Below are 17981 nucleotides of genomic sequence, written 5' to 3'. Positions count from 1 at the left end.
AGAAGAGAAGAATCAGGCCCAATTTTTGGCAGTTGTTGCTCTGCTCCCATGCGGATTGTACGCCCGCAAATCGTTAATAATGTATGCACAGGTATGTACATTTTATTATTATTACAGTGCATACATTGGTATTAAACAAACAATTTGCCATTGCATTTAATAAATCAATTTTCAACATCAGGTAAACTATTTCGGTGGTGACCTCGGGCATCACCCTCTATAATTGTTCTAAATCGGATAAAAAATTACAACTTCAGAGAGCATTCAGCGCTGTGCACTTTCTTAGTCAGTGCTGCATGAGTGAAATGACCTGACTTTGAGATACCGACGTAAGTCAATGGCTTAACTTCGCATCGATTTCATGCAATTGATTTTCCATTCAGCTTCCTAAATTATTCACCATCACTTTTTCTGTGCTTTCAGCCATGAATTTCACACAATTCGGTCCGTCTTTTTCCATAAGCTACCTTCAGTGTGATTATGGCTCTATGCCATCGAACATTACACAAACCGTCGAAGATGCAACCGAACCGGTGATTATAGACAACAGTACAACGATTACGTATAGCACCAATAAACGGCAACAGTAACGCCCTTGTTGCCCAAACAAACACGAAACATTGTGCTGTCGTTAGTTTTGACAGCAGTCGCGATGAAGATCCATCGAACACGTTCCAATTTTCCGGTCGTTCTCACCACTGGAGCGGCAAATTATCCTCAATTAAAGAGGCAACATGAATTGAATTGAATTAAGCTCGCGCATTTCCAACGACGAGCCAATAAATATACAATCTACTGAGAGAAAGATAGTTGTTGTACTTGCGAGGAAGACTCACCCCTTCTTGTGAGTGAAACTATTCGATATTGGGGGACGATACGGTGGCCAATGTAAATGCACACACAGACGCATTTCTTACACGGTGAAGGTTGTTTTTTGCTGCCTCCTTTTGTCGTCTTAATTATTACCCTCTGTCCCGCGCACGATGCGGTCGGTACAAATGCTCCGGTCGCAGATGCAAGAGATTACGAAAGACATTGCCTTCTGCTGGCAGAGGCAGCATGAAATTCCCAGGCTAAACGCCACATCAATTCGTAGCGTTTACAGTTAACTTCACTTCAGAGCAGCCCTGTCTGAAATGGTGTATTCAATAATATAAATATGAATGTGGTCCTTATCGCCCGAGTCATGCAACGTGTTCGTTTCCAAGAGTAAACACGCCTCGAGTATATGTGTTTCATGAGAAGGCGCATGAAATTTAATTTCAAAGCAATGATGTGAATTGACAACGAAGTGTCCTACTAACCTTCGGTGACACGGCCGCTCTTCGGGAACGTATCCGTCACTTTCATATCCGACATTTCCGAGATGGAGAAGTGAGCCATTTCTTTTAATCGTGTTTTTCTTCTCGAGGAGCGTTAAATTTCTCTTCTCTTATGCAGTGAGAAAACATGCACTTTTCACTTTCCCCCAACAGACCTCTCATTGAATGGTGGCACCAGTCATCATTGCTGGATATTTCTGGTTATTTTTTTTATAATTCAAGTTTCCACGAAAGCACCGTAAACACGATCCCACCACATTTGTTTCGCCTGCTGTCGTCGTTGAAATTGTATTATGTTCTGCTTTGCTGGAGCAAGACGTAAATAAAATGAAAACCTTTGTGTTCACTCCGAGCACTAATTTGCAACTTTAACTCATGTTTCAGCACTTTTCCGTTCTCGCTTGACCAAATTAATGTTTTCACATTTCAAAAGTTCTCCGCCGACTAACCGACCGAGAGCATCCATCATCAACCAGAGCACTCCTAACAGTTCATAGAATTGATGTGTTCTATTTATTTTTCCAAACACTGCCAGTTTGTGTATCTCGTTACTAAACTAGAACAGCTACTACACACTACACGCCCGTAATATACAAGTTGGTTGGTTCTATCGTCAACGGGAAAGCGATCTCTGTCCTATCCGAACGGTTCGGCGAACCGAGAGCAACAAAAGCTAACAAACGGTACAACGAGAGCCACATCCACTCGAGGGGAAAAACTGTCTCACAACTACGAATGATGACGGATACATAGATCTAGTAGAGCAATGAATGGAAGCGAATGTGTGCGAATGAAGGTCGCAGCATAAAGGACGCAACGATTGGTTTGCTAGCGGGGTGGAGAGAAGCATGAAAGTGTTTGCACGAAGAGACAAAGAGATGGAGAGAAACACAACACTTTGATACACATCAGCGCGTTGTGACGTAGTCTATGTTGTCGCCTTGACGTATAGTAGCATGAGCGAAGAGTGCGTTCAATGCGGTTTCCGAGTCGTAGTAGGTACACTGTTATTTGGATTTATGAATTCAAAGTGTTTCATAGAAGTTCAATACTATTGTGCAATGTGGGTTACATAATGACCTAGACGGTCATTATTCTTGTACAATATTTTGGTTCGTAGAAAAGATGGAACCGTATGGAGGCGATATTGTAGGTTGTGCAAAATGTTGCACAATCGCGAGCACAGACGTACAATCACATTGTGCAAACAGTCCCAGTAATGCCTTCGGGTTAACAGAAAATATTATGAAACCCTACCCCAAACAGCATTAAATGTGCAGAGCAGAATTTTCAATTATCGATTGAGTCGTGCTCGTCGTGTGGTCGAAAATACCTTCGGGATATTGGTCAAGCGAGCCGAGCCAGATGACCACAATACACATAAAAAAATTCAACAAAAAATTCTATATCGACTTCATTGTCACTCATGATAATAACGGATGCTTGAGATGACTAGCTTCAATTTTGCCCCTAGACGAATAATTATCTTGCACGAACCAAAATATTGCGCAATAATATTGAACGTCTATGGGCCGCTCAATACAGTCATTGGAAAACAACAAGTGTTTATTAGAGGCGAATGAACTCCAAAGTTTAAAGCCTCTTAAGAACAAATAAGAAGAAGAAGAATCAGTGTTTATATATAGAGGAAGTGTGGAGAAAGTGGCCCCCTTACGAATATGCCAATTTACTGCGTCCACATACGTCTACAATCCCGTTTTTCGAAGAATATTGTAGCTCAACTTTTTTATTTTTAATACTTATTGTTGTTCAAGATCAGACATTCCATGCCAAACCGATAGAGTGGTTCTAATATTTTCGAGAAAATTGGTAGTTTTCTTCCTTATGTCAAAATACTAGACTCGTATTTTTTTTGCTTTTTCATTACGGCGGGCATTTCCATTTTAGGCTGGACCGAAAAATAATTTTTTTCTTCTTTTTTCCAAAAATGATTTTTTTCAAAAATTCATAACCTTCGAACTACTGGACCGATTCCAAAGATCGACATATCAAATTAAAGCCAATTAGCTAATCTAAATTTGAAAAAAAAAATTCACTTGAAAAAAAATTTGGATCTTGTTCTCGTACATGGTTTAGAGATGGAGGGGGCTATATTTTTCTAATATTTTTTCTTGAAAGCTCAGACTTTTTTACATAACATATCCAATATATTTATAAGACAATCTTATATTTTCTAACTAACACATTGCGTAGAAAAGACTTTGGTATCGATGCGGAGTGCACCCGTGGCCGAGTGGTTAGCGTCTCACATTATCATGCCGGGTGTTCGGGTTCGATTCCCGTTCTGGCCGGAGGATTTTTCGTCAAAGAATTTTCCTTCGACTTGCACTGTGGTCACGCGTATTCAAGAACTTGCCCCTCGGAATACATTCAAGGTGTGTTATTTGGCTTAAGAAATCTCAACTAAGTATTAATAAATGACGCTAGTTAATGCATACGTTGAGAAGGCAAAAGTTTCACAGGGAACGTTAACGCCATTCAAGAAGAAGATCGATGCGGAGTGAAACTTTTTCGCCACATGTCATGGAAAAGTCCTGCGACGCTTTAGGAGGGGTCTTGAAACAGAATGCTGTTGAAGCATGTTTATTTTTTCACAGATACATTATGAAGTAATGGAAAGAAAACTTAAAACCCGTTATGATCATGTGAAGCAAATTTCCGGAACTCAGTTATATCATAGTTTTAGGCCGGAAAATGAAAATTATATTATCGTAAAACGATTTTTGTACTCGGAAGAAGAACATTCTGTGAAACTGTAAAAGTAGCTTTAAGAAAGTTTTTTGTGAACTAATGAACTAATTTTATTTCGAACCTGCCTTAAACCATAAGATTGTCTTATCAGAATATTGTATCCAATTAAAATGGATATCGACATGGAGTTCCTTATAGTCCGGGAAAGATGTTACCTAAATTCAATTTAATCATCACTATACAGGGTTTTCCATTTCGGGCTTCCGAAAGTATACAGCCCTGCGCTGACAACCGTTTGACATAGCTGTCAACCAAAGCGTCATATCGTTAGTTGAATGTCTGCCATTTTACAATATGGATCGTTTTAGCATTGCACAACGTGTTAATTTTGTTAAATTATACTATAAAAATGACGAAAAACCGGCAAATGTTTTCCGAGCATTACGGACGGATTTTTGGTCGTTATGGACGGCCTACAGAGCACACAATCGCTAATGTAGTGCGTAAATTCGAACAAACTGGATCCGTTGCGGATATTGTGAAACCTGTGCATCATCGTAATGTGCGTTCGGCCGAAAATATTGCCAGTGAAAATGTTCCTGCCAGTGTGGAGGATGACCCGAATGTTTCGATTCCACGGCGTGCTCAGCAATTGGGCTTGTCAAACACATCATTGTGGCGAATTTTGCATTTGGACTTGCACCTACATCCATATAAAGTCCAATTGGTACAAAAATTAGAGCGTGGTGATCATGGAATGCGTCGGGCATACGTCGATTGGGTGAACGAACAACAGCAGCAAAATGCTGAATTTTCGCATCAAGTTTTCTTCAGCGATGAGGCGCATTTCGAGCTCGGTGGCTATAAGAACACCCAAAATTTCCGTATATGGGGCTCAGAAAATCCACACGTGATTGTTGAGAGGCCATTGCATCCGCCAAAAGTCACTGTTTGGTGCGCATTATGGTCTGGTGGAGTCATCGGGCCGTATTTCTTTGAAAATGAGGACGGCGAGACGGTAACTGTGAATGGTGAGCGCTATGGCCGCATGTTAACCGATTTCTTTTTGCCTCAAATTGAAGATATGGATACGGATGGCATGTGGTTCCAGCAGGACGGCGCCACGTGCCACACAACACGACCGAACATGGCCATATTGCGAACGAAATTTGAGGGACGCAAATTAATTTCGCGTTTTGGTGATGCCAATTGGCCGTCCAGATCATGCGATTTGAACCCGCTAGATTTTTTTTGTGGGGTTATGCGAAAGACCGTATCTATGCCAACTCTCCGCAAACTCTTGAACATTTGAAAGACAACATTCGTGAAGTTATGACCGAGATACCGCCCCATATGTGCCGAAAAGTCATCGAAAATTACCTGTTCCGGATCAAGGTGTGCGAGGAAGCCCTAGGTGGACATTTGAATGATGTTGTATTTCACACATAATGGCATAAACCAAACTTTAATTTGAAATAAAAGTTTCTTCGAAATTCGAATTCTAAGTGTGTTTTATTTCAATTTACTTTCGGAACTTAAAGTTGGAAAACCCTGTATATATAAAAATCTCGTGTCATGATGTTCGTGGTGAAACTCCTCCGAAACAGCTCGACCGATTTAAATGAAATTATACTCAAAAAAACTTGGTAGGCATGAGAATAGGTCATAAGCTATACAGGGCGAACTTGATTATACACAGTTTGAAAAATTTTTTTTTTACATTTTAAAAATTACTTGTTTTAAGAAAAAATGTAACCTTTGAACGTTAAAGTGGAATTTACGTGACTATTATATGTACAGTGGGTAAAAATCGTGATTTTTGAAGATTTTGCTTGATTTTTCACCAGGAATTGTTTATATCTATATTGCAGCGAAATTAGGAAAAATAGAAGTTGTGTGTCAAAGAACAAATTGTAGAGTGGTTTGAGAGCGTTAATTTGATTGATAAAAACAATTAAGTTTAATATGAATTTTTGGGATAAAATTAATTATTACACATTAAAAATTACTAGCTCTGAAATTTTGACTTCCAAAAAGTTATTTAAACCCACTTATTTAGGTGTTCCACTACTATATCCTGTATTAAATTGTCTCATCTTTCAAATGAAAGCAACATAATTGGCTTACGCAGTTGAGGCAACAGAGTCCGAAAAAAACAAAAGTTCCATAACTTCGTCATTGTTGAAATTCGAACATATGCGTAGAAAGATTTTTTCATCAAATATGATCATCCATCACCTCCTGAGAGATTCTGGAAAAAAAATAATGTCAGAAAGGTATTTTCTGACTTTGAGGGATGAATGAAAAATCAAATTCTTCTTTTATTTTCCATAAACGAAAAATATATGCATGAAAAACGAAGAAAAAAAATTTAAATCTGTATTAAATTTATAAGTCCAAATTTAAAGCATAATCTTAGCTTTAGTACCATTGATTGACATAGTTACTATGAACTCGACGATATTGGTATCCACGTAGAACCAGAACTGTAGTAAAAATACAATGCTTCATTGAGGTGTAATGAAAGTTACCAACAGTTACCAGAGCCTGCTTGCATACATTGCCCTACGTGAGTAGCTTTGTTATAACAATTACAATAACAAAACAATTCAGAAAAAAGAGGACTTTCAAGGGTTGAAAAATTGTCATAAAGTTGCTTTGAAGTCATATGCTTAGTATACGAACAGGTTCTGGTTTTATTTAGATTTATATTATTTCTGCTTTCACTCAGTTCAGTAGCTTCTGTTTCTACAGCTTCAATACCGACGTAATTGAACCTCTCCAGATTGCACGACGGATTCCAGTAAAATCCATCTTGAGTATCATTTTGGAAACGCGACCGATATCTAGTTTTCCAACTTGTACTTGCTTTATGTTTCCGGAAACCTAATCTTACGTGTGATTGATTCTTTCAGATATTTTCAATCCATAAAATAAGAACTTTCAAATCAAAATGGATTTTCATTGGAAATTCACATTCATTGTGCTTTAGTAAGAAAATGATCACCAGTGAGGGTCGTTCAAAAAATATGTTTCAGTGCCTCAGAAATCGCGGAAAAATAAAGTTAGGACAAACAACAAGGTGATTTTCGTAATCTACGTTTTATTTTCTATTTTTCTACATAATCGCCGAGGCATTTTTCATAGCGTGTCACGAGTTTTTCTATTCCGAGCGCGAAGTGCGTAGCGTCCAACTTTTTGAAGTACGATGTAACTGCGTCACGAATTTCTTCAGTGTTATCGAATCGTTGACCGCCGAACGCCTGTTTCATCACCGTACTATTGTGACGTTTTGGACCGATTAAGAACTGCGATTAAGAACAAAAGGCCAGGTTTATTGACGAAAGGAGTGTTCCTCATCCACGATAATTCCCCATTCTGTTCGTGTAACTCAAGAGCAATTAAAAAAAATTCAAATGGACTGTGTTCGAGCATCCTCCCTACTCTCCAGACCTCGCCCCTAGCGAGTATCACTTATTATATTATTACCCGGACTTTTTCTGAGCGGTTGATTCTGTTGCCGTTGTATTCTGGAACGATTTCTTCCGGGAACTCCAAATCCTACACGACCGCAAAGGGTTAATTGGTTCACACGGATTCTTTGTGTTTTTAAATTTTAGTGAAATCGAATTGAAAGAAGACATCCAGTTAGTGAAATCGAATTGAAAGAAGACATCCGATGTTTTTGGCTTGTATTTTTCCAGTACGGGGCAAGAGTGCCACCTCGACGGGGCAAGACTGCCAATCTTAGAAAAATATAATTTTTGATGAAAAAAGCACTGTGAAATTCACGGTGGTTCCAAAGAACGCAAACTCAAGTTCTGGTGGCGTTCACGAAATCCGCCAAGCCAATGCGGATTTCGTGAACTGCGGCCAATTTGGATGTTTTGTCGAAAGAGTCTAAATTATTTCACTCTGCGATTTTATACCCTAGGTTCGGGATGTCGTATGTTGTCAGCCCATAAAATAACTTATGCATATTGAGGATGTGACTCACGAGTTGCTCCTCCTGTTGTTTAGAAAACACAGTTTTAAAACGGCCTAACTTCTGCACATATTTGGAGCTCGTCTCCATGATTTACAGAATGTACGGCAACAACCATAGTTTCCATCTGCCACTGGTTTCGGAACGAAATCCGTTCATATTTACAAACCATGACCACAACAAACACAACCACGATTACACTATTTGCGTTTGACAGATCGAATACGAAGTTACGACTATAGCATTTTTACCCCGGTAATAGTGGCTCCTTTTGCCCTGGAAGTTGAGAGATAAACTTCCGGGGCAAAATTTATTTCAATAAATTTGCGCCTGTGCGTTCTTATATAGATTGCAGTTGTAAGAAGCTCAGTTAGTATTTATCTGTTTTCCAATAAAAAATATTTAAGGTTCTGGCTGATAATATGTGAGATATATGCAGTATCTGTGTAAAACAAAGTTCTGTAGTGAAATAATTGTAAAAGATGGAATTAGGCAAAATAATCAGATGGGCACTCTTGCCACGGGTTCCCCTGAAAGCCGCATGATTGACATTATCGATACCGTTCATGAGCTCTGAAACATCGGTGTTCGGGGTGATACCGTACTCATATCTGGAGACTACTGTGAGAGACGACTACTATATCTGGAGAAGTGAAGATGGCATACGTCCAGAAAACGTGTCGTTTTTGAACCCAGCGACTTCGGTATTAGTCAACGGAAGGGATTTCCTGAACCTGAACCAAGATAATGTGCAGATGAATAAATTGGATCGAACTCTTGACCTGGTTTTCACGTCTGAGGGTCGATAATGCGGTAATGTGATAATTTATTCGGCTGAAGAACCCTTACTTCATGCACATAATCACCATACCTCACATAGAATTCGCATCGAGGATCCTATATGCACGGCCACTTTTAGAGGCGAATAACGATTAGGGAGCACTAAATTTTTTCTTCACTTATCTAGTCTAGACTGGAATTATCATTATGACGAATTGGATGTTCATAGCTTTGCGTTTAATTTCTCTAGTCTTCTAATCAGGATCTTATTTTTTTTTGGAATTATTTCATCCCATGGAATTATGGATTCATCCCATATAGGTTCGTAACTAACCAACTTGTTGGATTTAACTACCACCTGCAAAGCAAAGGTTGTTATTTATACGGACCTAAAAGAGGACCAGGAAGCTGTACGTTGAGCACAGAACATGTAGTTCATCGGGCATATAATGCCAGATAAATTTAATGTTAAACTATAAACAATGAACAAAAAATTATAAAATTATAAACAATAACCAAAAAAGTCATATTCGATACTAGTTATGACCATAGTGAGAAGTTCTAGATCATTGTTGAATTCATTCTGCAGCTAAAGAACTTCATGCCAACTCGTCTTAAAATGAGTTTAATGAATTTAAAATTATATGAAGTTTTTAAAACAAATTTTTTTTAGGAAAAATGAATTTCAATTTTAAATCCTTTTTTTCAACATGATTTATGAAATTTGTTATGAAAAAAAAACGGTTAAAAAGTTTGCCTTTTGACAAACTCCTAGCGACGAAAAGGAAGATTTTTCTTGATCGCTCCGTTAAGGGTAATGAAGAAAGGATTCTTTACAGACACTTGCACAAGATGCTGCTAAGCATTACTGGCGATCTTGGATCAAGTAAACCCGAATAATTGCACCACCATTCATGAAGACTATTTTGAGTTACTTCGAAAGTGTCCCTCCAGAACACGGGACATTGGAACAAGTGTGAAAGTGTTTCAAACGCAGATGAACAATATATTCCTTTGCATCGAATCCCTCACACTAAAGGAGGGATATTTTTGAATTCTCAATCGAATCACCGCGTTTCGACCATTACCCGGATGTTCGTTAGTGACCTTATTACTATAATGAAACATTTGGCAGCTATATTTTACGACTTCGATGGGTGCTTCTGTTAGTGGGATAACTAAAACAAAAATTGACACCATACTGTTGTTAAAGATATGTAGTGTATCGAGAAGATGCAAAAGTTCAAAAGGTAAGTGCTTTGAATCATCAACGGAAAGAGTTTTTTAGGTTTGTTCTTCTTCAACCACTTGGACAAACCATTACGACAGCGACGTATTATGAGGAAATCAAGTAAATGTAGCGGAACTTATATGTACAACCTCCGGCACTATTCAATAAAAATGTAAACGTCGGCCTAAACATTTAAAGGAATGTTGAGAGAAAATCTCTCTCATCCAAAATACTCTTCAGACCTTAACTTGTAATGATCACCTAATATTTTAATTGAACGACTGAAAATGCACTATGGACAATTATCAATGGATTCGAACATTGTGCATCAGAACTGCTGCCTATGGGCACATCATACACTTTTTGTTAGCCTACATATTCAATTGAATAAAACTATGAGAAAGCTAAAATTTCTCTATTTTGAAAACTGTTATGGATATGGTGAAATACAAATGGAAAGATTTCGTATTTTCCCAACTCAGAATTCATTTTTGGCCACAGCACAACGAAGACTGGAATGGATTACCACCACAAAAGCCGATGGACACGCGGCATATCCATATACAATGTAGCAAAAACTCAAATCTACTTTACATATCAATTGCCCATGTTTAACTCAGTATACACATTCAGATACCTTTATAAAATAACATGAAACCAAATAAAAACACTCCATACACCATTCACATGCATCAGCAACAAAAACCGCAAAAACACAACATTTGGACCAGTCTGAAACGCCATTGACTTTCGCTGAAGTTTGCTTGAAATGGTTTTTTTCCTGTTCGGCGCTTCATTCTTTCTTTCCGTGAGTCCAACACTCCGTTAAGGTCAAATTCTTCAAGCACATTCAAGCACATTCAAGCACGAAATGAAAGCTAAACCGGCCCTATGCTTTCTCGAAGCCACAAGAAGCTGCTGACCTACAGGGCAGGGGTTGGTGGAAGAGGAAAACAGACGCAGCAGGAGTTGTTTCCTTAGATATGCTCGAGATAAGATATTGTGAGGTGAAACAGACACATTTAATAGCTCTTCCGATTGATTGAAGGGCAACTCAAGGCGCGACTGGTCTCCCAGAAAAGGTGGTGAAAAATTCTCTCACACATATCGAGTGGAATGTTGCGGTGCCCTGAGCTGAAGTTCTCGTGGGAATAAACAGCTTCGTCCTGTACTGCGCAACGCACCCTGGCTTGCAGCCGTATTAAATTACAGCAGTTGCAGTTCCTGTCAATGAGAGTGAATCCTAATACAAAAACTACTTCTAATACTACAGCAACATATTAAACTTTAGAATAATAATTCCAGACATACTTCTGAACTTCGACAACGTTTTGCTCTGGTTTGTGTTGATTCTGCAGGCCGGCTTTGCGAAGCGATGTCGTTTTTGTGGCACTGCACTCAGGTGTAATTATGAAATAGTTCTTTGTTTCTCAATGCGAATTGTGGAAATGTTGCATTACAACGCACTTTATGATACGGTTTCTCTTTTCATCCAGTCGGGTTCGTCACTTATTGTCTCCCCTCAATCGCACTTTATTCGCGTCATTCAAATCATTCGTTTTTGTGTGTTTTCAGCTACTAACTCGCTGCTCTCTGATGTCAATTAATGTCTCCCCATTATCACCGGACAAACGAACTGTCATTCACGTTTCACTTTCAAACCGTGCTAATCCGGATTTGGACCTTCCACTGCCAACTCAACCTCAACAATGGCTATCTGCGGACCGAAAATTCGTCTATAACAAACACCAGCCTCCAGTTTGACACTGTGTGTACCTTTCGTGTAGCAAAACAGGTAATTTTCGCTGTAATAACAACTTCCTCCCGAGCTCGCTCTGTTACGTGAATACAGGTTGGGAACCCTCGCTCGGTTGTATACATTGAAATTATTCCTGCTCTGTATGGTAGCAATAAAAAATATAAGAAAAACTAACGAAAGAACTACTCAACAACACGCTAGGGATCATCAGAGCAAATGGTACATAATTACGGGGTTATAAAGTAAGACAAGAATGGTCGAACCAATACTCATGGATCAAGCGTCAACAGGTTGAGCGTGTGATGCGTACAAAACAACCATAGATGTTTGGATTGAATTCCAATAAGAGTGAGATTAGTCGTTACGTTGGATGTTTCAAGAAAGGAAGCCTGTGAAGTGACTGGTGCCTGTGTGTGGGTTGTGCTTGGTCGATGCAGTTAAGTATGACGGTGTGCATAGCAGCTACGATCATAAGGTGGGACCGTGTATGTCTGTATTCTGAAGGCAGGGCTGAATTCAAATGTATCGAACGTTAAAAAATGCATCAATAATGTTTAAAATAAAAATTGTCATGATTAATTCTGAACGCAAGTACATCACGAGTGAGACTCGATGTTGTACGGAAAACGGTTAATAATATTTTCCACCTCCCAGAGGTAAAATATATATAAAGAGAAGAATGTTCTACGTGCAACGAATGATGAAAGATATCTTCTGTTCGTTTTACTGTATAGAAGTACTCTCGGTCAGCCGGTGATATCTTCCGCCGCCGCCGAATGTTTAAACATGATATCCGCGTTGACAATATGGGTTGGCAGAAGAAATGAACGCACTTTTAAAATAAAAATTAAGAATGAAAATTATTTTTCCAAAATCAAATTACTACTCTGTGTAAATGAAAATCACTTTTGCTTGCAAGTAGTGAAAAAATATCATACAAGTTTTGTCCAAAAATATTTTTATGTTATAATGGTAAGTTTTGGTGAGAATGTCTGAAAATTCATAGAAAATAGTTTAAATTACCGTCAGAACAACGTACTTCTAGTAGGTAAATAACGCCAAGAAAAAAATTTCATACAAATTTTAGCAATTTAAAACTGCCTTAGGGCCGACTAATCTGTTATAGAATAGTTGGGTTCATACAAACTAATGTCGTATCCAGATGTCGACACCATTCCGTCATCTTCTAGTTTTTTCCTGGATATTGCCAGTTTTTTTAAGCACACCAGCGAAACAGTCAAAGGTAAAAAATCCAGTTTTCCAGTTTTTCTATTTGTTTGATAAAATTGTCATCAGCAGAAATTACAATCGCCTGTATTAGAGATGAACCAGCCTTTGGCTGAAATTCTCTTTAATAAAGAAAAAAAAAATCGCCTGTAAGGCAATCTTCTCTTTATATATAAAAAAATCTCGTGTCACGATGTTCGTGGTCGAACTCCTCCGAAACGGCTCGACCGGTTTTGATGAAATTATGCACAAAAAACTTGGTAGGCATGAGAATAGGTTGTAATCTATATACGATATCGCTAGAATACCGATTACTATATATTTAATACCGATTAGGGTGTCCCTTTGCAGAAAAAAAACTGAATATTTTTTCCTTAAATTTGGCTTTAAATAAATCATATAACCACAAATTTAAACCCCCATTTAAACCCCTATTTCCAATGGTAATTTTACTATTTTTGTATAAACAATATTCAAATAATTTATAATAATAAATAATAATAATAAATAATTAATTCATGTTGCTACGCCCGCTACATCGAACTTTCATCCACACATTCGTAAGTAACCTCACTTCGTCTGAAGCCAGGAATACTACCGGTGAGCTGGAAGCATTTTTGAACGAGCACAACGAATTATTGAAATACTTCAAATCACACTTGCTCTGTTTACAAAATAACAATCACGCTATTGTCATCAAAAACACCTGCTGGAGAGCACGTGTGTAAATTCAATGTGCAAGCGTTGCTACAATCACATCATTTTCAGTAGTACTTGGTTGAAATTTCTATGCCAAGCAATACGCCTTGAATGTATATGTAGTAACTAGCTCTGGAACATGTGTGACTATAATGCAAGTCAGAAGGGTCTCTTAGAAGAAAAATCCTCCAGCTGTTTTGAAGAGACAAGATGGGTATTGCATAAACATTAAACAACGAGACCCCGCTAAAGGTAAATCATTCATTATGAACATTATTTCTCATTTTCTATTGCATCATATGATGATTCTATATGATCAAGACAACGCCATTCTACGATGTGGTGAGCAGTCCCAACAATTTATGATCATATGCGTGAAAGTGAAGATCGTGTGTTCAAATAAAAAAAAAATGTTATGGGTTGTATCTAGGACACGACCGCAGTTTTCGACGTAGAACTATGGAATTATATTATTCAATCCACTTGTTTATCACGGATATTATTTTAGAATGTATCGAAATTTTGGTAATATAAAAATATTTTTTTATTAATTCAGTAAACTCGAAAGAGTCGAGTAGAATCGAAAGCTATCAGCACTTCTCGTTTATTTGGTTCAACTCGCACCAGACTTTCTCCTTCCCACTCAAATATCGATCACAAACCATAAACCTTTTTGCTCCTATATTCCGCTTGAGATGTGATCGAACCCCGCAACCTGCAACAGTAAAGTTACCCTGCTGGAATTAGAAAGCATACTTTCATGAAATATACGTTTTTCTCTATAAATGTAGTGTATATCTATATTCCAAAATTCTGGATACTATTCCATATCCGCACCAGCACAATAAAAATCTCGTATGCTGCTCTACTTTGTCGTTGCACACCTCGATACAGAAGGCTTCCTCTCCTTGTATCGTGCTATGTATGTATGTGTGTGAAATCAGCATTAGGCATGAATGATATCCGCTCGTTGTGTTATGCTAGCTCACTCGCATCTGTGTTTTCATTCTATTCTATTTTTGGTTTCCGTCTCTAGCCCTGAGAAGGGCCCTTGTAGCAAAAATTCCATACTCCTCCTTCACCCGCTGGACGTTCTGTGGAAACCATGTGGCTTCGATGACCACCAAACGAGAAGTGGTTTCAGGTTCGGTTCGGTTTTTGATTATAGAGACTTTAAACGTTTTCAGTTCATTCGTCTCTAGCCTTGAGAAAGGCCCTTGGAAAACTCTATTCTACTCTTGCACTACACCTCCACCCTTATTGCCTTGAGAAAAGTACTCGATCTCTCGTTGTTCAGCTCGACCAGCAACGATGTTATCAAGTCGGTGTCCACACAAAGAATGAATGGTTTCAAATCGCGGATGGCTTATTTAAACCAAATATGTTGAAAACAGGTAGAAACAAATGTATCAGTTGCTCGTTATTGATAGCTCTGTTCGGGAATGCACACAAATCGGCAGAACAAATGTATGGGAAAATGAGAATGCTTCCAGTTTTCATTAATTTAAACTGTTTAGGCATTAGTGGATTGTACTGTATAGTATATCAAACGGATCTTAGAGAATTTCCGAATCCATTGGTTTGCAAAGTATTAGAATTTGTTCGCTGTGAAAATAGTTGTTAACGTTAACTTTATTTCACAAAAACGTGACCTGTTTTCTGATTTGGCTCCCTTCCTGAAAGATGTAGTTCTACTTCAAAACAAGTCATGTCGGGTCCGGTTCAACATATTGTTGGATGTATTCGGTTGAATGAAAGACACTAGGATTACCTCATACACACATTTTTAGTTTGGTTAGTGGACAAAATCGATAGGCCCAGAGGATATCGATAATGTAGTTTTTAGAAATTCCAGATTTTTTCACTGATCACTAAACTTCCGATAGAGTCAGAATTACCCGAACGTATTGCAAACCTACATATCAAATGTGTTCTATGTTAAAAGGTAATACATTCTCTGCAAGTGGTGAAAATCTTGAACGAAAATCCTGTCGGGTGATGCCTTTATGTTATAGATAAAGATCTGGTGGAAATGCATGGAAATTCATAGAAAAAAGTTAAGTTAGGGTCAGGACTGTGTCTTCTATGTATTCAAACGACATCGAGTAATCATTTTCAATTAATCATTGTTAAAATGAATTTGAATTTGATTCCGGGTCTGCCAATCTGATAGAGATTAATTGCTCCACACATACGGATGAATCATTTCGATGCTTGTTTTACAACAAGACAAGGCTGCCTCATTTACATAAAACGATTTAATTTGAGAGGAACGGAATTAAGAATACAAAATATGATTTCGATCGAATCGTGAAGTCGAGTTTCAAACCAATCGTTCATCTTTAATAGGACCAGCGCGTATTTTCCACCGAGGCAACAATCGAACGGAATTGATATTGATTTTCTTCATTTCATTTTTCTGCTTTGTGAAAAAAATATATTATTTTTTTTACCATAAGTTAAACTTTTAAGAGATCAAACAATATGAGTTACATTAATGAAATACATTGAATAAAGAAACATTTCCGTTCAAATCTTTTAATTCGTTCTGTTTTGTTGATCAAATTCGATTAATTTTATAGATCGTTGAAACCTTCAAACACGTTTACAATACATTATATATCTTTCAACGTTTGCCGGGTCAGCTAGTATTTTGATATATGTATAGAAAAAACAACAAGTTAGATTTGTGTTTACTATGTCGGATTCAAAATTCTCGAGGTCGTTCATCAGGTACTTCAGCTGTGAGTAATCATTCATCTGCATCTGCTATTGCAGGATGTTATACGAGGTGGAACTCTACTTTCTATATGGGGGCATGATGGAACAGTGTGTGAGGCTTTTGAAAGCATTAGAGGAAACTACAAAAATAACTGGTGACGAACTCATATCTTCATATATGATAATTTAAAAAAATCTCTTCTTCTTCTTCTTTTTCGGCTTTAAGAAGCTTTCAACTTCTTAGTTCATTCGCCTCTAAGAAGTGTATCGAAAAGTAGACTTAAACATTTAACACGTTATTAAGCGTGTCAAAAATCGAAATACAAGTCATTTAGTCGCGGTCATAAAGTTGTTTTCGAAATGTCGCGGATTGATTTAGGAACTAAAAAGAAAATTCTGCACAATTGGTCCACCGAAAATGGTGTTCCATACCACAAAAAAGCAAAAAAAATAATCAAAGTTTGTCTAGAAAATGTTAAACGAATCATCGCAAAGTTCGGTAATGAGTGTTCTTTCGAGGATCTCAACAGAAGTGGACGAAATACCGAACCAAGTAATCCCGACTTGGACTGAAAAGTTGAAAAGTTATTATCTATTCGTGATTTGGCCAAGAAGTTCAAAACCAGTGTGGGGATGATTCAACGGTTTAATCAGAGACATGGTCTAAAGACCTATAAAAAGCAAAAAGTGGTCTAACAAACACCGGAGCAGCAAGATCGCGCTAAAACACAAGCTCGAAAGCTATCTGAGCGTATTTTGAAGAATCTCAACCAGAGCATTCTCAAGGATGACGAAACGTCAAAGAAGATTCCAAAACGCTGCCGGGACCTCAATTTTATACCAAATCGATTGGAGAGAGTGTACCATTAGCGGACACGACTGTTGTGATGCAAAAATTCGGCCAAAAAGTGCACGTGTGGCATGCTATCGTCAACTTTTTCCACAATAGGGGCTATAATTACTCAAATTTATGTAGAATAATGCTTGAAGAAGAGATAGCTTCTACTTTATAGAAAGCACGAGGTTACTCCTCTATTCTGGCCAGCTTTTGTATCGGCACATTATGCCAAATCCACTCTACAATTGTTTTCAGAAAACATCATCATGTTCGTCGACCCACCTCAACCCACCTAACTGTCTCCAGCTGCGGCCAGTTGAAAGTTATTGGGCAAAAATCAAGAAGGAAGGTACAGTGTCTAAAAATATGTCAGAGTTCAAAAAGAATTGGTCTGCAGCGCCCAGAAAGTGCACAAAGACTACTGTGCAGAATTTGATGAGTGAAGTTAAATCTAAGGTTCGATCATTTTTTAGAAATCAACAATAAGCTTGATTTTCTCATTTAATGTAAACTTAATACTCTTCAATAAAATTCACTTTTGTAAAAACTTTCTGAACGTTTTCAGTTTTATTTTGTTGTTTGAATGTTTAAGACTGTTAAATGTAGTTAAATAATTTCTAAGAATCTGTTAAAAAAAACTTTGAAGGCGCCAGTAAATATTTATGCACTGATGTACATACTACTCACAACTTTAAATATTAAATAGA

The 17981-nt window shown here is 37.8% G+C and overlaps 1 protein-coding gene across 2 annotated transcripts in view; it reads right to left on the bottom strand.

Annotated features, from left to right (window-relative positions):
• LOC129780607 (probable serine/threonine-protein kinase tsuA) overlaps window positions 1–10860 on the bottom strand; it is a 34791-nt gene extending 23931 nt beyond the window's left edge. Inside the window, exon 1 of one of the 2 annotated variants that reach the window (XM_055789059.1) lies at window positions 10668–10860. In XM_055789059.1, coding sequence (XP_055645034.1) covers window positions 10668–10713 — 46 coding nt within the window. In that variant the 5' untranslated portion in view covers window positions 10714–10860. Of the gene's footprint in view, window positions 1–1304; window positions 2345–10667 lie in introns of those variants that run through there. The other variant, XM_055789058.1, reaches the window with a different exon arrangement.
• Between the last annotated feature and the right edge of the window lie 7121 nt (window positions 10861–17981).

This window comes from Toxorhynchites rutilus, chromosome 3 (assembly GCF_029784135.1).
Source record: "Toxorhynchites rutilus septentrionalis strain SRP chromosome 3, ASM2978413v1, whole genome shotgun sequence".
NCBI lineage: Eukaryota > Metazoa > Arthropoda > Insecta > Diptera > Culicidae > Toxorhynchites > Toxorhynchites rutilus.
The sequence above is the reverse complement of the archived record's forward strand: the minus strand, read 5'-3'. Positions and strand labels throughout refer to the sequence as shown.